The sequence below is a fragment of the Aricia agestis genome, chromosome Z (assembly GCF_905147365.1).
Source record: "Aricia agestis chromosome Z, ilAriAges1.1, whole genome shotgun sequence".
Classification (NCBI taxonomy): domain Eukaryota; kingdom Metazoa; phylum Arthropoda; class Insecta; order Lepidoptera; family Lycaenidae; genus Aricia; species Aricia agestis.
The window spans coordinates 16,923,406-16,948,891 of NC_056428.1; the positions used below are offsets into that span (position 1 = coordinate 16,923,406).

At 36.3% G+C, this 25,486-nt stretch overlaps 1 protein-coding gene across 4 annotated transcripts in view; it reads left to right on the forward strand.

The window, feature by feature from the left end:
* Positions 1–1,124: 1,124 nt before the first annotated feature.
* Positions 1,125–25,486, forward strand: part of LOC121738895 — a 34,872-nt gene continuing 10,510 nt past the window's right edge. For 3 of the 4 annotated variants that reach the window (XM_042131160.1, XM_042131163.1, XM_042131161.1), the window contains exons 1-7: positions 1,125–1,295; positions 13,814–14,031; positions 14,842–15,088; positions 19,672–19,701; positions 23,958–24,092; positions 24,754–24,925; positions 25,242–25,402. In XM_042131160.1, coding sequence (XP_041987094.1) covers positions 1,219–1,295; positions 13,814–14,031; positions 14,842–15,088; positions 19,672–19,701; positions 23,958–24,092; positions 24,754–24,925; positions 25,242–25,402 — 1,040 coding nt within the window. In that variant the 5' untranslated portion in view covers positions 1,125–1,218. The remainder of the gene's footprint in view (positions 1,296–13,813; positions 14,032–14,841; positions 15,089–19,671; positions 19,702–23,957; positions 24,093–24,753; positions 24,926–25,241; positions 25,403–25,486) is intronic. The other variant, XM_042131162.1, reaches the window with a different exon arrangement.

A 25,486-nucleotide genomic window follows, 5' to 3' on the forward strand; every position in this document is an offset into this window, starting at 1 on the left:
GCCATAATTCGTGTATCGCGCGGAAATCGTACAATTTCCAGGATAAAAATAGATATCCTTTGCCGGGACTCAAAGACACATACAAAATTTCAGCAAAATAGGTTCAGCGGCTTGGGCTCGAACCACAGCCAGACAGACACATTTATAATATTAGTATGAAAGAATTAAGAGACTCTCATTTACTCAAGTACCTACGTAAAATTATGAAACACCTTCGAATAAGAACAGAAAAACAATGTGCTGTTGGCCACGTTTTTCCTGTATTTTCCCAAATTGTCATCTCCTAGATCCGTCACTTTACAGTGCCAGCATTTTTAAAGCTTTTTAAATTAAATATTGTTATTTATTTTATTCAATTAATATTATTATTATAACATTTTTATTAATCTTGCACAAAAAAAAATCCAGAACGCCAGTGACGATGGCAGTAGCTATAATATGTTTGCATAAATCTTTAGCTATTCATGAAAGCTTCGGAAAGGTTACCCGAGGGGCGGCGGCGTGACCTCTCACCTTTGTCAACCAAAGGTCAAATCATGTGTAACGTAGTAAAACATTGGGTTTTGTCATTTTTGCAACATTAACGGAAATTTGGCATATTTGTAATAATAAAGGTGAGACCGCACTGCAGCGGAATGATAGTTTGTTTAAAATAGTATGAGTCAATGGCGCTTTTGCTATCACGAGTGTCACCACCCGCGCGCGGATCTAATCCGCATGAAAGTTGCCCGCATCCTATCATTTCAAGATGTTTTTACTGTCATGCGGGCAAACGTTCTGTGCAACGTGAAGTGCTGTAGCGTGCTGTCGTTTAGAGCGCTTTTCCTGTGCTGTAGCGTGCTGTAGTTCTGGGCCGCATGCGGATGGCAACATGCTCCTAGTTAGACCCGTGTTGCCCGCATGGCAGAAATACATAAATGAAAATGATAGGATGTGGGCATCTTTCATGAGGACCAGATCCGGGAGAAGACACGTATAACAGGAAAAGGTGCCGAAGTGTCGTGTCGCCGCTCCGCTGCAGTGTACTGTTCGGTGCGGTCTCGCCTTAAAAGTGTGCGGCAGACAGTACGCGGCGGCGCGGCGCGCGTGCGCGGTCCCGTGCGCCTCAGTCGGGCTCCGGGCGGCCTCCGCGACAGTACCGGGTGTGGTCGACGCCGATGTCAGTGGCGTAGCGCCCGGCATGGCGCGCCGCGCCCCCCGCGCTCGCGCCCCCTAACCATGAGTGACCTGCAGGCTACCTTCGAGTTCTCCGTGGAGCTCTACAAGTTCTACAATGTCGACCTCTTCCAGAGAGGGTAAGGGTACAGAGTGAAGTGGCTCTGAAAATGTATAGTGACCTCAAAATGCCCAGGATTTAAAGACGCAAAAGACAGTTCAGTGTTTTAGGGCTCGCATAATCTAATAATTCGACCGTCAAGATGTCAGCAGCCGTATCTTATCAAGCAGCAATCATATCCGTGACATTCAAATGGAAATCGATGAATGTTTTTTTTATGAATACAAATAACTTGTAGACTCTGAAGCCTTTTCTCAGTCAACGTAATTATTTTTCATGAATCTCAATTTAACGTTCCGATTTCTCACAAATACGCTTTTCACTTTTTTTTCTCTGAATTGTATATTCCCGTTTCTTAAACTATCAATATCAAGTTGAAATGTTGGCTGTACTAAATGTTTAATTATGTTTAATTTATCCTTACAATTAATTTATTGTAAGCCAATAAAAATCCCTAAAATAAAATAAAATCCGCCTGCTGCTGTAAAATTTTTCACGCTTATAAAGAAAAAGGCGCATATACGTAGAAACGATTTTAAATCATGTTATACCGCATTGGACAACTACCAGTAATCCTTAGAATTATTTATTATATGATTGGCTTATAAACATGGATGGATGGGTTATAAACTTGAAATCGAAAATATAGTCTTAATTTATAACTTCGAATGCGATCTCTTAACATTGACATGATTACTGCCATATATTATAATAATTGATGAAAATATATTACGAAATGTTGTCTGGTACTTCTTTGCTCTACAATAATTCGTGTACATATTATACAGAAATCGAAAATTCTGCTGGGGTACAAACTAATAACAGCTATGCTCATCCTTTATCAATCTTATATAAATTGCTACATTGCGAAAGCCAGCAAAGCGACAGACAGACACATGTTTGCATTTTATATCAGAGTATAAAAAAACAAGAACATTTTCATGTTTTTATTAAACTAGTTTTCACCCTTGGCTCCGCCCACGTAACTAGAAAATCCAACAGACGTCTGTTATATTATCTGAGTCTTTCATCAGATTCGATTTAGCAGAAAAGAGCTAGCTTTAGCTAATATTCCAACAAACAGATAAACAAACACACTTTATAATATCGATGGCCCCAACGAATAAACGTGCAAGAGCTCTTACCCAAAAATTTTTTTTGATTTTTCGTTTGCATGGCCTATGATACACCTATGTAAATTTTTTGGATTTTTTTTTTACTTAAAATAACGATTTTATAGCAATGTAGACCGATTTTATAGAATTGTACGGAAAAAATAATAACATACATTAATAATAAAACAAGCGCTTCATGCAGATTATTTTGTTTATTCGAGTTCACCAGAATAAACGTGTTAAAACAATCTGGCGCACGTGTCTATCCTTTTCTTTGGGTTATAACTCTTGCACGATTATTCGTGTAAAAATGCAAGCGACTTCTTTGAGTAATGCCTCATTGCAGATAGCGAAACTTTGAATATAATAATCACAGCTATTCTATTATCTTTTACTAATTTCTCTTGTCTTCTCTGTTTTCTTAAAGGTTATTCGAAGAGCTATTGTAAAGTTTATCAGAAGAGCTGCTGTGAGTTGCCAGTCTTTTTAAGAGGGAATACGCTCTCTTCTTGAAGGTTTGCAGGTATAAGACGCAGGTCCGGAAATACTGCTGGTGACAGTGCATTTCAAATTTTACAGCGCGCGGCAGAAAGTTACGCGAAAAAAGAGCGGTGGAAGACTGCCACTGTTTTCGCTTTCGCTGTTTAGTATGGAGATACTTTTGAGTCCTAGTATGGACATAAATTAATTTGGTAGTGTTTTTTCTATTTAGTTGATTACGTTCAGACAGAAACTAATTGAAAGTAGTTGAAGCTAGCTACTATTAACAATTTAATTAATCAAATGTCCCCAGTGACTCGTTATAGACTACAGTATACAGGTCAACGTTGGATAATAAGTCAACTTTACGAGGCACCGACACGACAACGCTCTAGTGAGACTCGCGAATATTAAAAAGCTACGTCATGTTAAGAAGAAGTGGTCTTAAAACTCTACATTTTGTTATAACTTTAGCAAACAGCATAAAAATTCTTTTGAAAAACTCTAAAATAAAGGTAAATCTCCATGGGCGTACCCAGGTTCTGGGCCAGGGGGGGGGGGGGGGGGGGGTTCAAATCAGATTTTTCATAAGATAGGTGTTTATAAAGAATAAAAAATTCATAATTTTTAATTGTAAAAATATTGTATTGCAAACAAATGGCAAAAATTCGTTTTATAAGTTTAATTTTTATAGATAAAAGTACTAGATAATATTATACTTAGTACGGACGTCAACATGATGCTGCCCCCCCCCCTCCCCTCGGTACGCCCATGTAAATCTCTGTCGTATAGCTATTATAAATCCAAACGGCCGCACTCAGGCCACACTCTGGAGATCAATATTCATTAGTCAAGTGTAATTAAATAAAAATTTCGATATAATCCCCGTACATTATCTGGAGATTATCTGTCTGTCAAACTCTTCATTTAATTGAAGTTTAATCATAATTAAAATATGTATCTGAATGCCTCATTTAAATGTTAAAGTCTAACTGCCGTACTAACTGCCGCACTCAGAGCGGAACATTAATTACTTAAATGCAATTAATTCAAATTTCGACATAAGCCCCATACATTATCTGTCAAACTCTCCATTAAATTGAAGGTTAATCGTAATTAAATGTCTCTGAATACGGCGGTCAGAGACATATTTTAATTATGATTAATCTTCAACTTAATGAAGAGTTTGACAGATATAATCTATGAGGCTTACGTCAAAATTTTAAATTAATTACATTTAAGTAAAATTTAAGTAATTAATGTTCCACTCTGAGTGCGGCAGTAAACCACAATGTCGTCAATGGTTGTGCTCGTCTTTATCTGATATATATTCGACAAACCACAGATAACGACAGCAATATGGATGAGCCTAGGTGCAGTTAATTATATTATTCTTATTAATGAGGTGGCGAAAGTGAAAGAAAAATGTGTTATAGAAGAATATTGTTTTAATTCAAACATTTCACAACATTTTAACCTTTGTAGCATCCGCGTTGAATAAACACTTTATTCCGTAAGAGCCACAGTATAAAACAGTTCAGAAGTGCACTCTATAGTAGTGTAATTAGATCGTAATTTAGCTGCAGGATGGTCATTATTATAAACAGGGAAGTTTAAAATAGAAATGTTAAACCGTGCTGTTTATATTTCTTTAGATGCTGGTAAAAATACAGAATTTGATCCCTGATAATCCCAGGGCAACCGTATTTTATTTCGTGGTCTTTTTTTTGTCTGCATAACCAATTTGGTCCATTTGAAGCCGATGAAATCGTAAAAAACCTACGAATAAAAACACATTTTGTAAGTCACAAGTGCAAAAAGAAATTCTGCGGAACCGTACCCTAAAACGGCCTATGACCTAAAACGGCCTATGAAACTTGGGTTAGTTCATTCTCGTAAAAACCGCTGAACGAATTTAATATATTGTATGCAGACACTGAGTCCCAAGATAGGACATAGGGTAGTTTTAATCCCGGAAAAACATGCTGTTCAGCCGCTATATTAGTATAGAATTCAGATGCACACAACAAAAATCTAAGTTTAAACAATGCAAGCTTGCGACTCTCTCACGGAGCACTGTCCTCTTCACCTGTGTACCCTGATTCTACGATTTAATGCAATATTGTTGCAGTTTCGTTTCTTGTTGCATACATTTCCCATAAAATTACAAAATGGTATTCTTATAAAAATGTGTACTGTCAAACTAACAAGGAACAAAACTAAGTGATGTCCCAACGTCGTCACCAATTTGCCCATACGATAAAAAAAATAGTGCTAGCTGTTCTGAATCTTTATCTCAAATCATGCGTCACGGGCATGCCTCACGTTCGCTGTTGACTGCGCTATAACGCATGCCCTTGACGAATAGAAAAAGGCACAGTGTAGACAAAGCTAAAGTCCATTCAGTATACTCAGCTTTTCTATAAAAGTCTTGAGGTTTTTCCATTCACTTTACATTTTTCAATTTAGTTCGTTTTTTGTTTAATAGTTCAGTCAGTTAGATATTGGAAGCCGGGCAAGTAACATGTGGGAAGTCGTAATAAAAGTGTAACTACCCAAAAGTGTAACTTTGGGTTAATTGATAAGTTAGTGGTGAACTTTTTTTTAACTTGTACAAAATATAGTGCCTCAAAACAGTTCAAAGAAGGCACAAAGCTGCATTAATGTGGCATACGATTATAGAATCGTGGTACGTCCTCTTCACCTGTGAGTGCTCTAACCAACAATGGCGTCGTGCCGTCTGCCGCAATTCTTCTGGAGTATTCCTCTGATAGATTCCGTTGTTCGTTGTTATTTTGTGATGGTTCTTATCACTTTTCACTATCACTACTTATAAAACAAAGTCGCCTTTTTCCCACATGTCCCTTTGTTCCCCAAATTAATCTTTAAAACTAAGCAACGGATTTTGATGCGGTTTTCTTTAATATATAGAGTGATTAAAGAGGAAGGTTTATAAGTATAATAACATTCATTAAATTGTGAAGAAATACTGTTATTTTTGGGGTTTCTAATGTGATGTCGTAAATTATTACATTTTTTCCGCTTACATTGCAAACGCAGGCTGAACCCTACGAGATTTATTAAAATAATGTACTAAATATTGTACACTATGAAAAGGTCTATAGAAAACTCCGCGATGGTATATGTCTAACTCTTATGGATATCCCACAATAACATTTTTTTGTCATTTACAAATAATGAATAATTTTCAATAATGGAAAATTCCATCCATCAATGAATACCCATACTAATATTATAAATGCGAAAATGCGTTATCTAGTATTAAATAGGGGAGTATTTTGCATAGTATCCTAATAAATCCGTTGCTAATAGTTTATATAGGCTTTTTACCAGGCCGGTTTTATTTATTTTTTATGAGTGTAGGCCACTTTATTTCCGCCGCCTTTTGCTCGTGCGAAACCGGGGCGAGTCGCTACGCCATACATCATTAACCGTGTACAGGTCCTACATAGCTATCACGATGTTATGGGTTGTAAAACATCACCTTTTTCAATTTGTCCTCTCCTGTCTGACGGGCGACGGCCGACGGGTCCGGTTCGACCCCTAATTAGTTTAACCTCCCCCAAAAGTCGTTAATTTAACGGCTGACATCACATAAAGATTACATACTATTGCTGTTTACGATCGCAAGAATTAAATTTAAGAAAAAAATGGCTAAATTATTCCAAAGTTAATCTCAAAAAAATGTAATTTGCAAATGTATAATGTCTTCCTGCATCGAATGGGTCATTAAACTGCTTGACTAGGCTATTGAAGAAATTTTGCACAGAATATATTATAATGTATCTACATTTAAATAATATCTGTGCAAAATTTCGTGATTTTTCCACTCTAAATCTGCACTACTTTTAAAAGCGGAAAATGGTTAAATTTTCAATTATTATAGGAAAACGTCTTGATTAATAAATAATTGTAAGCGTACTAAATATTAGATACACACTATAGTCTCTTTTAGAATAAAGACTTTTAAAATATTATGCACTCGCCGTCGTTGTGTGCACCTCAGGGTAGCGAAGCATAGCTGGGATATCGCAATATAATATAACAAATTACGCGTTTTATTTTTTATTGTTTGACAGTGAGTTCTTTTTTCTTGATAATTATTTATGTTTCTTTATTCTATTGTTAATAATTGTCATTATTTAATTTATTTCATTTATTTATTGTGTCGTTATCGTAATTATACTTATGAAATGTAAAGTCGCTGTATGAACTAAAAAATTTATATTTTTGCATGCTTGAAAAGCAGAATGTTTGCTACATAACTTACTTTTTAAAGATCTTTTGTAATATTCTATGCAAATAAAGGTTTTTTATTATTATTACCTATTCGAAACAAGTAACATCAGCTAACTATAGAAAGATTACCACTTCATAAAATATAATTTAACGAGCTTTTGCCCGTGGCTTCGCTCGCGTTAAGAAGTATTATTATATACAAAGTTTCATCCCCTATTTTAACCCCTTGGGGTTGGAATTTATCAAAATCCTTTCTTAGCGGATGCCTACGTCATAAGATCTACCTGCATGCCAAATTTCAGCCCGATCCGTCCAGTGGCTTAGTTCAGTAGTAAACGCTCACACTATTGTGAGCGTAGCGCAAATTTGGTTTAAAGCGTTTTCAATCCGGAAATTTTGATATCAAAGATGCGCGTCGCTCTGGTCGCCCTGTTACGGACGAAACTGATGCCATTTTTGAAAAAGTGGAGCAAGATCGGCATATTAGTAGTTACGATGTAGCTGAAAAGTTCTTCAGCTACATCGTAACTACTAACATGCCGATCTTGATTGACCACAAAACGGTTTTGGCGCATTTGAAAAATGCTGGGTATACAAAAAAGCTCAATATTTGGATGCCTCATGAGCTCACTGAAAGAAACCTAATGAACCGAGTACTCATTTGTGATTCTTTATGACATATCTAATGAAACCGAACCATTTTTGAAGAAGCTGATTACTGGTGATGAAAAGTGGATCACGTACGACGAGAACGTGCGAAAAATATGTGTGGTCAAAGGCCGGTCAGGCTTCACAGCCTGTGGCGAAACCCGGGTTAACTCGCAACAAGGTGATGCTGTGTGCGTGGTGGGATTGGAAGGGCATTATTCATTATGAGCTGTTACCGCCAGGCAGGACCATCGATTTTGAACTGTACTGCGAACAACTGATGAGATTAAAGCAAGAAGTTGAGAGAAAGCGGTCGGAATTATTCAACAGAAGGGGTGTGATTTTTCACCATGATAACGCTAGACCTTACACATATTTAGCCACTCAGCAAAAATTACGGAAGTTTGGCTGGGAGGTGTTAATACATCCGTCGTATAGTCTTGACCTTGCACCTTCAGATTTCCACCTGTTTCGGATCGCTGCAGAATAGGGATGATGACAAGGTCAAAGATTAGCGAATTTTGTTAATAAAATAAAGAAATCACGGTAAAATATAAGTGTTCCCAAAATTTCAGCTTGATAGCATTTGTATTTTTTTTGTTATGCGCCTTCAAATTTGGATATTCAAGTCAAATTTTTTTTCAATTAAATTTCTTAATATTTGTATACAATTCGATAACTTATGCAATTAAAAGGAACTTTTGTTATGAAACCACTTTCATAAACGCAATATTTAATATACCTGTCGAACAAAGTTGTCTCCCGATGCGTACAAACTACGAAAGACTGACGTCATACTTTCGTAGCACTTTGTATGGAGCGTTTCGGGCAGGTCTTTTTTATGAGATATTTGAATTGTCATATCTTGGTGAATTTTTAAGCTATCAGAGTCATTCTTTCAACGATGTTTCTATTTTTTAATTGTCAAAAAAAATAGTCATCATGCCTATTCCTTTGGCAGTGTCAGGTTTACATCACAAGAGGACTGCCAAAACCACTTGACGCAGTTTTTTCCTCAGAAGCCCCAAAATTTTTATAGCAATGGGATCATGACCCTACCAACAAGATGGCAAAAAGTTATTGAATAAAATGGCACCTATATACTTTAGTCAATTGCAAATAAACTTTATAAAAAAACCTTTTGGATTTTTTATATTTAAAAATGCGAATATACTTTTTCCCCAACCTAATATGTCCTTTTCTCAGAAATAAAGTAATACATAATTTTCATTCACAAATGGATTCAGAGCCTTAAAAGCGCACCAAGGTAACAGACAAACAATGAGACAGATAGCCAGATAGTCTCTTGCGAATTAAATTAATCTAATTAGTTTTTCAAATAAATTAAAATAAAATATACCTTTGCGGTTTTAGATTAAACAACTAACAGGTAAATAGACTTTTGCATTAATATTAGTAATTGTATCACATTATGCGTACCTACAGCTAAGTGTACGTGTGACGTCTCACGTCACCAACTATCTCTGACCTATTTCTAATTTGAACGCGGTGTCACTCTGTAGTAACACAACTATCATGTAGTAACACACATTATACAAATAAAAGCCCGGATTCCATGCCAAATTATACACATCGTCATTATCAGCGTCATCATCAGCCAAGATCCTGCTATTTCCATCCAATATTAACACAGCTTCGGTCCTTGTTTGGTTCTGTGTGTTTTTTGTCAAACAGTAAAAAAGTATTCTCGTATACAGTATGTTAAACAGCTGATAAGGTGAAAGGTGAAACCACACTAGTGCGACACGCACGACTCTTTACTAAATATACATTATATTATATACAGGATGTAACAGAACTAAATGATATTACTTTAAGGGATATATGTGTGTGTGACATACAGTTCACTGTGAAAGTAGCAGTGCTGAAAATGCCATTTTTTTCTTATTTGTTTGAGCCAGCGCGCCAGCGTCATGCATATTCCTATATGAAAGTAAAAACTCTTTTAGCGCTGCAGCCTGCATTCAAACTACATGCACATTTACAGAAAAAAGTGCACTTCTATTACGAGAACGAAAGGGTATTACAATTTGAACAATTTTATACGAGTCATACGCTACATAACCTTAAGGGCGTTTGTGCACTACACGGAATTTTACCGTCCGGCGTTCATAACTTTCACGTTTGCCATATAAATAAGGTAGGAAATCGGGATGCCGCGTCGCGCCGGATGGTAAAATTCCGTGTAAAGCACAAACGTCCTAAAGGTAGCGTAATGAATTCTAAATTGCATTTGAATGCAACAGTAACTTGCATACAAGCCACTGGCAAGTATTTATTTGTGAGAAGTACTTATTAGCAATTTTCACTAATTTTAGTAAACTACAAAATCTCTAATCTCAAACAGGAAACAAATAACAAATAATACCTTATAAAACAATAAATATTTATTTATTATATGTATAAATTATATATATATATATAATTATATATATATATATATATATATATATATATATATATATATATATATATATATATATATATATATATATATATATATATATATATATATATATATATATTATATATATATATATATATATATATATATATATATATATATATATATATATATATATATATATAATATATAATATATATATACAGGGTGTAACGAAAATAAGTGATAATACTTTAGGGGGTGTGTACGTGTTCCTTGTATAGAGTTGACTGTGAAAGTAGCAGCGCTGAAAGACCAACATTTTTTTTCACTTTTGTATGGAGAAACTCGTGACGCTCGGACCCTTGCCCATACAAAAGTGAAAAAAATTTTTCGTCTTTCAGAGCTGCTACTTTCACAGTCAACTCTATACAAGGAACACGTACACACCCCCTAAAGTATTATCACTTATTTTTGTTACACCCTGTATATATATATATATATATATATATATATATATATATATATATATATATACCTCAATGAACAAAACCTTACGCGGTGCGCCGGCCGGCCGCGTCTGACACAACCTGACATTGACAGAAAACTGGTTTTACGCAAAAAAACGTTATTTGTAACGATAGTGCTCAAATCGTATCGCACAAGACATAATGCAGCAACACCAGTCACCACGCAACACTCCAAAATGTGTTAAGTTAATTTCAAGCTTGAACATCGTGGTGCAAGACTTAAATAAGTTTAAATTAATAATTGTGTTTACAAATGAAAACATGTTTAACTAAATGCGTTTTAACTTATTTTAAATAAGATTTGGTAAAAGCCGCCCTAAGCCTCAATTCCATCGACGACTGTTAAAGTTAATACTCTATTTAGTATCACGTTACCTCTTTCGTTTTTTATATGAAAGACAAAGACATGACATTTTAACAAGCTAACAGACGTTGGTGAAATTGGACCAAATTATTAGAATTTAAAAGATTCAGCTTGATTAACCTAACTAACCTTTTTAACTTCAAGGCCTTTGGGCACTGAGCAGATTTTAATAAAAATAAGTTAGTATACTATCTGCAGTTACAACTTATACCTACACTCTTCATGAAAAATTACAAATCATTGCGACAATAATAAATATGATACTAATCGGCACGTTCTTTTAAAAGTGATTCAGTCCACCCAAAAACGTAGCTATTTTCGGCCTTCACAATTTCACTTTTTCAGTAATTTCACCGCAATTTGACCAGCAGCTGGCACGTGAGCTGGCATTATTACAATATACATGAGTTCGTTAGCCCGTGCTGAAACAATCCACGGGCGGCGTCATGCATTGTTTAGAGATCGCGTTGGTGTTTTGTATTGAACTTCTTTTGTATTCTATTACTGGAATATGTAGCTGGTTTTAAATTTAAAGGCTCCATGATGGCACGATGGAGAAGGACGTTGATTGTTGAGGGTGGGTGGTGGCCAAGATATTATTATCACTATTACGAAACTAGCATGGCATATTATACATTGCACAATCTTGTTGTATGTTTGTTATGGGCAATCATGGACGAACATGTTCATGATCGCTTGTTAGTTTGTATGATCTATCACTATATATAATTACAGTTATTGAGAAACATTTGACGCATTTTAGATATGCAATAAAAATAGAGGCTCGCAAACTTATGAATTCTTATTCTCATTTGGAGTTGGTAAAAGACTAGGTAGGCCAATTTACCATTAAAATACATAAAATGGTGTTGTGAATATTGATGAATGATGATCAATGATAACCTATTATCACGCGATCCGACACGATTAACCAGCGGAATGTAACCAGATGTAGTATCGTACTAGATCCACATTTTGGTCGTATAATGTAACTACTCTACATTTCGTCGGATAGTGTAGCTTTACCGTCGAGCGATGATACAATTTGCCCGGGGCATATTCGATACTTAAATCGCATTTTACATTCCAGTAAAATCGAAATTTAAAAGCAAGTTTCATATTTCAGTAATTGTGTGGAAGTTCTTAAAGTGTCGAGGCAATTAAGGCTGTATAACATGACGCCTTTACTGTCGGCAATTAATAAAAACATCCCCGCTTGATGTGTAGGGGAGTAACATATTTTTAGGGTTCCGTACCCAAAGGGTAAAAACGAGACCCTATTACTGAGACTTCGATGTCTGTCTGTCTGTCTGTCCGGCTGTCTGTCTATCTGTCTGTCTGTCTCAAGGCTGTATCTCAAGAACCGCTAGCAATACTTCTGAAATTTTGCCACTATGACAACAAATACTAAAAACAAAATAAAGATATTATCCCATACAGTAAACGTCGTTTTTTGGCCTTTTGGCTCGTATAATCTATAATGGCAACATGTAGAGTGTAGACACTTGAAATTTTCACTAAATCCTCAATTATATTATGTGTACTTTAATACTTCATAATAAAATTAAAATAAAATTAATAATTAAAGGATACAAAAAAACACATTTTCCCTACTTTCACTCTATAATAGTACGGAACCCTTCGTGCGTGAGTCCGACTCGCACTTGGCCCATTTTTTAAAGATTTTGTATACCATTTTGTCGGCATCTGCATCATAATATGTGCCTTCATGCCAAATTACGGCAAAACCGCGGACAGAGAGACATAGCTTGATTGACCTCTGACCCCGACTGATCGTGTGAATGTTCGCTATTAGTGCTATCACCTGCAATATGTTACTAACATCAACATACAAGAAGAGTAATAAAACTTTTTTAATGAGTCGAACTCTTTAAGCTTTGGTACTTTTTTTGTGAAAACCCTGTTTTAAAAGTAGGTCAAAAAGTTTAAAATTAATTGATTTTTAAAAGTACGTAGAGAGTAGTATTTATAAAATAAGCAAAAGTACATTGTAAAGTAGGTACTACTACAAATAACCAACGGATTAACATTTAACACTTCATAACATATTTTTTTCATTGAAAAAGATAAAAGAACTTAATATACTCTTCGGGTAATACATTCTAAACAATGGCAGTTTCTTCACTTATAATATCAAGAATTTTAACTAGCTATAGAGTAAAGAGGTGAAACTTAAGCCCTCTTACCTTTGATCTTGAGATACAAAAGATTCTAACATTGATTCCTCCAACAAAAGGCAGGTATTAATAGATGGCTAAAGATAGCGTGGCCCACATTCTCACACCGCCACTTAAAAATATCCACGAATAAAACTATTCTGTATTCCTCGTGTTCAAATCGCTAACCGAAAACAACTCGCCAAAACAGATATCTTATGTTTACACGAAAACAGCCCCGGAAAATATCTGGCGTTGTGGAAGCTATCGATTTTATAAAGCATGTAAAATTTAAGGAAAAATAATCCCAAATGTTTGAGGGAGATTCCAAAATATCCTTGCCATCCATGTTATAATTTTTACCAGATTATAAGGAAAAAAATATTTTGGTTGTTTTTTTTAGGTTTGTGTGTTAGTTCCACCTTTATTTACCACCTAATCTGCTTTAACGAATGACATAAAATTTAAATAATGGTCTGGGTATTAAGTATATGGTAGCCACCAGTCGGATTAAATAGCTTCTAACTTTCCATTAATTACTGCCTTCCATTTTCTGCAGGCTCTACCAGATCCGCGTGGGGCTGCGCGTGTCGCCCAAGGTGCCGGTGCACATCGAGGCCACGGTGTCGAGCGGCAGCGGCGCGGCGCGCACCGGCCGCCCCGCAGCCAACGCCGCGCTCGTGGGTGGCCTTGCCGCCAGCCGCGCCTTCCAGATCATGTACCGCAACGAGGAGGTCACGCTGCGGGACATCGTGCACTTCCGGGCGCACCTGCTAGGTGAGTAGGCAACGCCGCAGGTCTAGCTGGGCAAACAAACCAGAGCTGCCGCGTGAGTGAATGGACTAGCCTAGCTTTAGGTAATAAGTGGACCTGAAGATAGCCCAATGCTTTCCCAACTACATAGTTGGGAGATGGTTCTTTCAAGACCCAATGCCATGTACCACCGATTTCAGTTCCATTCTAAGGCTGCACTGGATTCTTCAACGAGTGGAGCAGCCTGATAATGCAATCGAGATTGAGGGTGTGCAAATCAAATCGCACATGTGTTACAACGTATAGATCAACACTGCGAAACATCGTGGCCTTAAGGGCACTAGGTAAAATCACAACTCACCTTGTAAAAACTCCATCACAATTTCAAGGCAAAAGCGCAGGGCGTATAACTTCCAAGGTCACGCTCGTTAGCGATGAAGGCCATGCACTTTAGGGCACATTTCTTTGTTCAGCATGCATTTACACTGTACACTGTTCTCAGAAGCAACTAAACGCATTTTCTGCTGAAAACTACATGATTTTTGCCTCGTATAGCTGTAGCTTTTGAATAAATTGTCACCAATATTTTCGAACCATTACGACCTACCAACCATCAAGAATGTGGCGTATTTTTTCTCAAGAAGCCAGAGAAGCAATTGCAAATTTTGTTACTATCCTCTTTTGTTCCTTAGTCTAGAAAATTTTCTAGACTACCCCTATCTTTACCCCTAGCCTTTTGTCCCCACAAAAAGGGATAGTAATATCTCTATTTTTTACCTTATAGGGCATTCCCTATAATGTAAAAACTTAAAAACTCTTTTGTTTTTGTTACAGTCGACAGCCGCAACCTCAAGGAATCCCTCGAACGGGCAGAATGGAGTCTCGGTGTGGAGTTATGGTGCAGCGAGGGTGCTCAGTCAGCAACCCTCACTCCTGTCTCCTGCCGCGTGCTCAAACTGCACTTCCAGCCGGCCCAGGGTCTGCACTACAACCTGCCGGTGCTGTTCGACTACTTCCATCTGTCCGCTGTCTCCCTCACCGTCCATGCGAGCCTGGTAGCTCTGCACCAGCCGTATATAAAGTGAGTAGTCTTTTAATTTATTTATTTGTGAATTGTGATTTAATGAGAGTTTCATACCTAAACGTGGAGGTAACCCCTCTCACCCCGCAAATCTCTCCGAAATTTGCGGGGTGAGGGGGGTAGGCATTCAATCCCAGTTCGTTCGTTCATATTACAGTGTAAGCTCTATAATCCCACCAAAACATCAAATGTAAAAAGGAGCCAAGCAAAATATTGCATAGCCATGCAATATATCTATCGTAAAAAGTTTTCAGATCACATTCAAGCCAAGCCTTCAACTTATTTTGTAACTAGCTGTTGCCCGCGACTTCGTCCGCGTGGACTTCAGTTTATAGCGCGCGATGTCAACAAAATTGGTGTCAAAAGCTTTTATAAAAAAAAAAACCCTGGTACCCCTTAAATCAAAACAGCTGTGCAGTGTGCACATAATAATATTTCAATTTTTTTAATTAAACTTTATATTTTACGCCAAATTTTTAAGCTTATTTAGCCCCCCAATTACACAACTTTACCCATAAACTATTTATCATTGATAGGTTTAAGGTTATGTCACTGCATAGATAAAGTACTGATTTATTAAATAACGTACTTCAGAAATAACAATCGAAAAAAAATCGGAAACTGAATGTAAGATGTAGGGGACGCACGGCGCCATCTATTTTGAGTTTTTGGAACTAACGTAATTTGAACAAATTTACGCATTTTCACTCCCTTACAACGCTTTTTTCCAGTAAAAAAGTAGCCTATGTCCTTTCTCAGGCTTTAGACTATCTGTATACAAAATTTCATTACAATCGATTCGGTAGTTTTGGCGTGAAAGCGAGACAGACAGACAGACAGACAGAGATACTTTCGCATTTATAATATTAGTATAGACTAGTATAGATTTAAATCAACATTCAGTGAATTTATCAATAGTTTTTTTTATTTTATTTTATAATTATTATTATAGTGGCTCGGCAATGTAACGTATCCACTCGACTAACAAAAGTATATCCAATTACTAATACAACAAATTCAACACACAGTAGTATAGTGTAATCAATAATGCGCCAGTAATCCGCTGTAACACGTGAGCGGCCGCAAAGCCTTCCGTAACCTACATCCCGGTTTGTTGACTCCACTACACTTATGTGTTCCTGGTATTTACGTACAATCTATTCGCGTTACGACATCCGTAATTAGTATTAAGCTATCATGTGAAAATAATTGAAGACCTAAGTATCAACTTAGGTCTTCAGTTATTTTCACATGAAAATAATTGAAAATTTTTTGTCACTTCATCAGAAGTGACAAAAAAATTTCAAAAGTTCGTTTTTGGCGTAAATGGAGGCTTAGGGCCAGAAAAATGATTTGCAATAAAAAATATGGATGACTGTTTAAAAGACGTATACATAAAATACATATTTCTTTATATTGTCGGAACTGGGGATTCAATAATAAACACCTATATTAATTTTGGAAATATTTTGTCACTTAAAAGCACAATGGACTTAAAATTATAATGTTTTAAATTTTAATACATGACAAATTAAAACCTTAACTTGATTTATTTTCGATCAAAATTGTTATTTTAATAGGATAGGACGTAACAATTATTATGTTTAAGGGCCTTCCACTACAGAGATTCCGTAATTTACCGTATTTAGAGCCTTATGAACTCATAATTTGAAAGCTACAAAGATAATAAAAATACAGCAATAATCTTCAGTATATCAACATTCCTTTCCCCGTTTTATATTTTCTATTTTTGTTTATTATACTCATCATGATATTAGCTTCCAAAGTAATACCAATTTATTAAATTGAAGCATACTTTCAGCTTCTCCCTAGTATTTACAAATTACGTTTATTTGAAACATATAAATTAGGAAAGTTCTACATATTTCCCGTTTAATTTTTTTTTTTAGATCAATTATGAACTAAGATAAGTAAAAACATGGGATTTTTGTGCGATCTCGGCAACGCGTCAAATGTATGATCAAGGTCGTTTGCTCGGGGGATGGCATTAAATAGAATAGAACATAACAATTCTTGCGTAATAATTAAGCATGACGTCACGATCCCAGAGCCCAGAGGTCTACGCTCGTAGCAACGTAGGCGTTTGCTACGGCTGGAGACTAAACGTTCCTTTAGGGTTCCGTAGCCGAATGGCAAAAAACGGAACCCTTATAGATTCGTCATGTCTGTCTGTCTGTCTGTATGTACGTCCCTATGTCACAGCCACTTTTCTCCAAAACTATAAGAGCTATATTATTGAATCTTGTTAAGTAGATGTAGTCTGTGATCTGTGAACCGCATTAAGATTTTGATACAAAAATGGAAAAATTATTAATGAACTATGTAGAATCAATCAGACTAAGAATTAATCTAGCCAGAGATAACTAAAAAACAAAAAATAAATAAAGTAATCCAAAAAGTTTTTGGAAAAAAAAGCTTTTATTTAAATACTCTAAAAAGAAGAAAATAAATGTCTCCTTAAAAATGTTAACTATTAATAAGTTATAACCTCAAAATATATTATACAATTTGCGTGATGATAAAAGCTTGTCGCGAGACTTAACAATCTGTCAGTATTAAGTTTTTTTTTAAATAAAAAACATTATATCAATTGACTCAGTTAAATTGGTACTTACTAAGTTATTTACAAACTTGCGACAAGCTTTTATTTTCATGCAAATTGCATAATATATTGAGGTTATAACTTAATAGTTAACATTTTTAAGGAGAAATTTATTTTCTTCTTTTTAGAGTATTTAAATAAAAACTTTTTTTTTAGTTTTTTGATCAGAATTTATTATAAAATAACACGCAATTTACAGACTTTAAGTAAATATTTAAATACGTCATGTCAACATAAGAGCCTACTAATTAATTTACGTTGACTGTTCGGGCAATAATTTGCGTTCACATAAGTAGGTTGGAACCTACACACAAATACAAATCATTTCCTTTTATAAACGTACAGTTATAAAACAGTACTTACAATAATTAGTGCTAGAACGTATACGTTGTGAGCAAGTTGTTATGATGATTACCGAGAAACATACATACATAATATTATAAGTATATCTCGCTAATCATCATCCATTATTATCAGTGTTGATCTTTAATACGTTCGCTGCGAAGCAAGGCATTATAATATGCCTGGTTGATTGCTTTCTCTCTGTGCGCGCACTAAAATCGTGTCTTTTCGCTCGGTGCGGGGAGAAGTACTACGTGTACGAGAGATATCTAACACCCATTTTTAAAGTTTATGACGATTAACGATTAAAAAATGCACCTGGTTTTTTAAACATAGTTCGCACTGAATTGAAATTGAATAAGCTCAGTGCGAATACCAGGCCTTGATTTGTAGGCCTGGTAGCCGCACGCGCTACCTAAGCTATATTTTAATATGTCTTTTTTGAATGAGTATAGATTACTATGGAATATGTCAAAATCTGAGCAAATACTATTGTAAAGAGAGCACATTCTTTGAACAGGATTATTCTTAGCTACTTACATTGTTTTTATATTTAGGGATCTTAAACGTAACTACGTACTAAACGTAACGTTAAATGTATACGTACTGATCGGGTAGGAATTTTAACCGATATCTGATTCAAGATCTCTATGTCCACGGTTCCGTTAATTATTTTGTGTAAATTACATAAGTCCAACATCTGTCTGCGGCCTTCAAGACTCTTTAAAGAGAATTTATTAAGTCTGTCCTCATATAACGGGATCTTCCGTCTGATCCCATATCTAGTACACAGTGATCTTAAAAAACGACGCTGTATAGACTCGATCCTGTCAATGTGTATGTTATATATTGGGGACCACACTGATGAGCAATATTCTAAGATTGATCTTACCAAGGCAGAATAGAGTACAATCCATGTTTTAGTACTTTTGAACGGTCTAGCAGTACGAATAATAAATGATAGCATTTTACTTGCTCTGCTGCATAATATGACATCGTAATGGTGTCTAAAGGACAAATCTGAATCAAACATGACTCCTAAGTCGCGCACTACTTTAGTACGAGTTATTGTGGTGTCATCAATTGTATAATTATGTAATAAAGCCTTTTTGCTCTTGGTAAATGATATAACATTGCATTTTTTAATATTAAGCGACATGTGATTCTTTTTACACCATTGTACGACAGAGTTGTTCCGGCGCAATAAACTATTTTTGGCACAAAGGAGTTCCGTGCGTCATCTAGTTTAAAAAAAATTGTCGATATGATGCATTTGTTTTACTTTCCCATCCCTATTATTATATCTTTGTAGTGCTTGAACAGGTCTGGTAAACCTGGTATTTCTTTTTTTAACGACTTTAACCAGGCCATTAAAACCTCGTTCGCATACGACGACCTGGTATCGCACGGTATTCTAGGTACAAAAAATTAGTCTCGCAGTAAAGGTGTTAAAGTATGAACTTTTCCAAAGGACTTTATATTTTTTTATACCTGTATAACATATCTGACTAACTCTGATTTAACAACCTCCACTAATCCCAGCGCGCAGCGGCAACAAAAGGCACTTGACACACTCATGGAGCTAAATGTAATACGTTTGTTACATGTCTCTGTACAGGAAGAGCATCATGCACTACGTGCAGAGCTGGTAAGTACGCATGCATATGCATATTCATTATATTTATACGTTGTGTTATACACTCGTACGTTGCATACTTTGTGGGTTTTAGACCTAACAATACGCGCACATTATGTTCCAGTGTTTTTGAATGATATTCAAATGTTACAATTTTAATTATACAAAGCATTACAAGCAAATACATTGCATTTATTAGAGGACGCAATTTTATTTTTCAAGCAAATGTAACATTTAAATGGACTATGACGTAAGATCAGCGCGAGAGATGCATTAATATCTGTAATCTACGACTTTATGTTTTCCATACGGCAAACGTTGTTTTGCCGTATAAACACTGACCTCTATAATACACTGGACAGGCTATGCCGTACAAAATGACAACTATTTCTTATGCCGATTTGAAGCGCCGCGGTGAGCGTACTGTGAACTAATTACATAGAAAATGACAACCGCCATTTGCAAAATAGTAGTTCCAAGTACACTCACTACTGCTTTCACATAGCAATCAGCGCCAATATGGCGACTTTCAAATAGGAATATTTTATTGATAGCGATCGCCTGTCCAGTGTATTATTCTGGTATTATAGAGGTCAGTACGATTAAAGTATTTCACCAATATTATATTATTGAAGTGACTAAATAAGTATGGCACCATGGCAACGTCCATCGCTATTCCGTCGCACAAACATGGCACAAACAATGGTCGCCGTCAATCTCGAGTTGTAATAATTTACTATTATTTATTCAACAAATGCACTTATCAATATAAAAAGTAGCCAGTAGTCGATTCTCAGACCTACTGGATATGCATATAAAATTTGGTAAAAATCAGTAAAGCCGTTTCGGAGGAGTACGGTAACTAAACGCGAGAATTCTATATATATAAGAAGATTTACCAATGTGTTTTTTTTTTGGTTAAATATCAAAAAATAGGTAATAATCTATATATGGATTTATTCTGGATTTTACTTTGGGGCTTTATTTATTATTACCTATAAAAATAGGTAATAATAAATAAAGCCCCAGAGTAAAATCCAGCCTCCTTAGCATGGCGATTAACATATTTTGTTTCCAATTGAGAAGAAATAGATATAGAGAAGAAATAATTATAGTTCATTGGATAAAAATCCTGCTTCTATGTAAATAAGGTTGTAGATTAATCGTCAATGTTATTTTATAATGTGCGCGTAGTTTTCAGTAGGGTTGCTGAGGATTCCTCTTCCGCTTCCTCATAATGAGGACGTTCCGCAATATTTTGGGTTCCTCATCCGTTACCGCATCCTCATAAATAAAAATAAAAAATCCACTTCCGCTATCGCTACCTCAAAATTGAGGAGGAATTTCACTACGCATGCGCGTCGCGTATCCAATCATGGCAACGCACACGTAACGCCAGAGCCAGAGAATTGTATCATTCACTCATCTTTTTTTTTGTGTGCGTCGTGTTATGTAACTACTGATACTGAACTCCGACTCCTTAATTGCTGGACCGATTTTGATGATTCTTTATTGTGTGTGTTATGAGAATGGTTTAGATTCATAGTTTGGTCCACTGGAAAATGCCGTTTTAATTAATTTTGTATAATGTATGTACCTAGTTATGTACAGACAGGACAAAGACTTTTGGGTTGGGTCCGCTAGTATTTATAATATCCTATCATCCTCTTCCTCATCCGCTTCCTCTTCCGCTTCCTCATCCGCTTCCTCATCCGCATCCTCTTCCTCAAAAAATATCCTCTTCCTCGTCCGCATCCTCTAAATTTGCGCGTGAAAATTCCTCCTCCTCTTCCTCATAATCACTTCCTCAACAACCCTAGTTTTCAGGCCAACGTAGATCTAGCTGCGCCGCAGTCGCAGTAGCCCTTTTAGGTAATTTCATTGCAGGTAGTAGGTACTAGGTACTGCGATGTGGCGTGGATAGGTGTGCAAAGTAATAGAACTTTTAAAAGCCTTATTCATTACCTATTTCTTTGACCACGAGACCTGACTGACATGGTGTAAATGTTCATAGATCACAAAAAATATAGCAACAAATTGATTTTCTTCTTTATCTAGAACACTTTTGTCAAATAGTAAATAACACGTTTTTAAAGTTACTATTAAAACACAGCTACGAGTATGCACTTTTAAAAACTACCGCCAACGGTAAACATTTGAACATCAGTTTGAATTTCTAATTTTTTTCGAATGATTCGGCTTAAACTTTTAGCCTTTTCGGCTAACTTTAAATGGGTCACTGTCGTAAGTGTGAACTGTGACGTAAGCTGCGTATAGCGTGTTATACATGACGTAGTTTGCTATACGTGTCACAGTATAAATTTACCGTAGGTCATCTACATCTATATCACAAGCTACGAGACGTGTCACAAAATTTCATGCATCGAATTGGGAGCGTTTCCACTGGAGCTGCGTTAAGAGCCTAAGAACCAATAGAATCGCTTCATTTGTTTCACCTGGCAAAGCGCAGAGATTCTAATGGAAAACGCGGCCAAAAAGAAATTTTGTGATTTTTGTTTAGGATTATCCGAAATTGGTCGCACTCACACAACCATGATTTTAGACATCTTTTATAATCAGAACAATGCAGTGTCACGTCGCACGCGTTAAGTTTATCTCGTTTATTTCTGTGTCACGCAACTTTAATATTAAGGCGTCAAGTTTATCGTGTTACGCAATTCATGAAAAGAGCTTTGTTACCCAACTATATTGTATACACTGTACACCCTTTATGCGTTATGACATGACCAGACATAGATCAAGATAGATACCGCATGTGTATGTACTTCACGTGCCATATCGCGTTCCCAAACGACGAGCAATGCTCGTCTTTCGAAAGTATTTTCTTTAGTCTGCTATCGGAATCGAACGTCAATCGGAATTTTAAAAATGCCTAAATGCCTAAAAGTGCTATATTGAGCTGTAGGAATTCAAAAATAAACGGTGGCCTTGATAATGGACTCGTTTCTTATCATCGGTACTTCACAGTAGGTAGTAAAAAAGGGGCACGATCGTTTTCATACAAATGGAGCGACATGCGGTATCCATTTTGTTCTATGTCTGTGGCATGACCCATATTAAAGCAGTTGCCCTATCCTAGTTAGGTCACCGGAAATCGTTTTTGCGTAAAACCTTTACGTAGAAGTCTATATTTAGAATGGCGAAGTAAATATCATTAGTTCATTACTAACTAAGCCTATAAATAAATATGTACGCAGTATAGCGAAAGCAATAATGGTTTACAGTTCATATCATTCATATACCGAAGTTCTTTTCATGCAATATGTATGTTTAATGGGAAGGTATTCGTGAATGATACTGCAGAATGCAGATAATAATATCCAAAGCGTGATGCCTTATGCTTTAGCCTTACGTGTTTGCCTGCACGTTAGAATTTAGCAACTTAAAATACGTATATTACTTTTTAGCTAGTTATTTTCATGAGATACATTGAATTGAAACTTGATCATACGCTCATCTAACTAACATACGCAGTGTAAAAACATAAAAGTTTTTCATAAACTAATATACTATTCTGAAACAATTCATGATTATGAAATTATAAAATGTATCAGACAAAATATATCAGATAAAAACATATTCACAAAATCCAATCGAGTTACCGTGATGTTAACTGTAACATCACTTGGCTGTTCTGTTCGACAGTTTTTACATGCACAGCTTTTCATTACTACTCGAAAATGCCAGAAAGTTCGCCGTTTGCACGATTTTCATATTAATATCATAAATCATGTTTGATTTAGATTCAGTTTCATAGTTTTTATTAAGGAGAATTACATACTTAGTAAATGATATTATGTTAGACGTATGATGTATCATCATTAATTATACTATCTTAGTAATTATTTATAGTTATCTGTGATAGAGATGATCAAATTGTAAGGAGTTGTAGTTCAACATACTGGATGTAATGACTTTTTACTAGCAATTGAATAGCTGCATATTACTTAGTATCTCATAGCTAATAGTTTACGAACAGGCATTCACTTATAACAAATTTCTTATTAGCACATTCTAATTTATTCATTTAACTGTACATAATTTTCTTATTTTTGAAAGCATAATATGGGCAATTAGAACATATACTGTAGGTTTAATAGTTGAACTGTTTAGATTTTGTAAAGACATACTTTTTCTGTGTAGGTGTAGAAAGACTGCTACATAATCTAGTCGTTTTATACTATTTACTTTACGTGTACATATTCATCATTTCGTCCCAGAACTTAAAAAATCTCTATGATTCTCAGTACCCCCCGGTCGAGCAAGCAGTGGGGTAAGCTGGTGAAGAGTGCTGGAGGCTTCAGCTCTGGCAGCTTAGAGAATATCCTCTTCGGCTCCGGGAAATGCGCTGGTGGTAATTCCAGCAAGATCGCGCACGCTAGGTTAGTTACCACTGTATTAGCGGTCAGTAAATTGCCTAAGGCTTCAGATCTGGAACAAGAGCTTGTCGCTCCAACAGGATTGTTTACGCAAGATCAACCAAGGCTATCATTCAAGCGGAACAACGTGTACTGTGTGTTAAGTTCTCGACAAAATTGGATACCTTAGTCCTTCGATCACTAATACACTATAAGTGATCGAAGATTTAGTCATAAGCGTGCCCACGATCGTCGCCATATTATAGATAATATTAGAGGCATAATGTGAACTGTTAAGTCAAGTCGCCGAGTCCGAAATCGTTCAGAAGTCAGGACATAATATCAATAATATATTTTACCTGTACCGGAACAATAAAATATGACGGTTTACTGAATTAGAGGCAAAAAAGTTTCTGCATGCCAGATCATATTAGATAATATTATGTCACTCTATATACGCGCTGCCGATATTGGACAAGAGGTATGTGGACTAAGCTCAAGGACTGCACCAGTAATATTACAAAAAAGTCCTTTGGTATCCTGCAACATTTTGCAATTGACATGTCATGCAGGTCAATAACTCAGTCGTACCTATATATGCGCATGTATATGTTAACCATCCCTATAATAGCTTATTTATCAATGACAAGCTTTGAAATAACTATAGGACATCATAATTCCCCAGGCAAGTGCACGCGGAAGTATGCGGGATACTACTGGGTTCGCTGGAGGGTCTGCAGAGCGCGTTAGCGGTGTGCGGCTCCACGGGCGTGCTGCTTACACCAGAAGAGTCATCCTCCAACTCCATCGTGGGGGAAGTCGCTCAGAGGATCAAGGATCTAAGTGAAGCGGGCAAGGTAAGATCAGAAGTCAGGAATTTTAAGAATAAGGGTTTTTGGTGCCGTAGAAGACATGGCTTTTCCCCTCAATTGAATGGTATGTACAAATAAGAAGATGCCTAAACACGGTTAATTTGTTTGTATACTTGTTTGTATCTTCAATTAAACTTGACTAATAGACTTAAGACAAAAGTTCACAGATACATGCCTAGTCCGAGTTTTAAACAATGAAAGCAAAATGGGATAAAGGGGCAAGTTGCAGCAGGATTTGAGTAGGAAAAATTTTAGTTTAGCAGTTAGTTAGCTGATGGTGATGACATTTGTCAATTCCCAGAAGTCCGACGTGTGCGAGGAGGAGGAGTGGGCGATGGGCGCGGCGCACGACATCGCGCGGCTGTGCGCGGAGGTGACGCTGCGGTGGCGCGCTTTCCTGCATCACACCACCGACCGCCCGCACGTGCATCACGCGCTGGCTGCCCGTCACCATGCGCTTCGGTAAGTGTCTAATGTCTAGATAAAACATGGTAATGTCGCAGCATTTAAATAGACGTTCAATCAAATAGCTAGCCCTTTGACTGA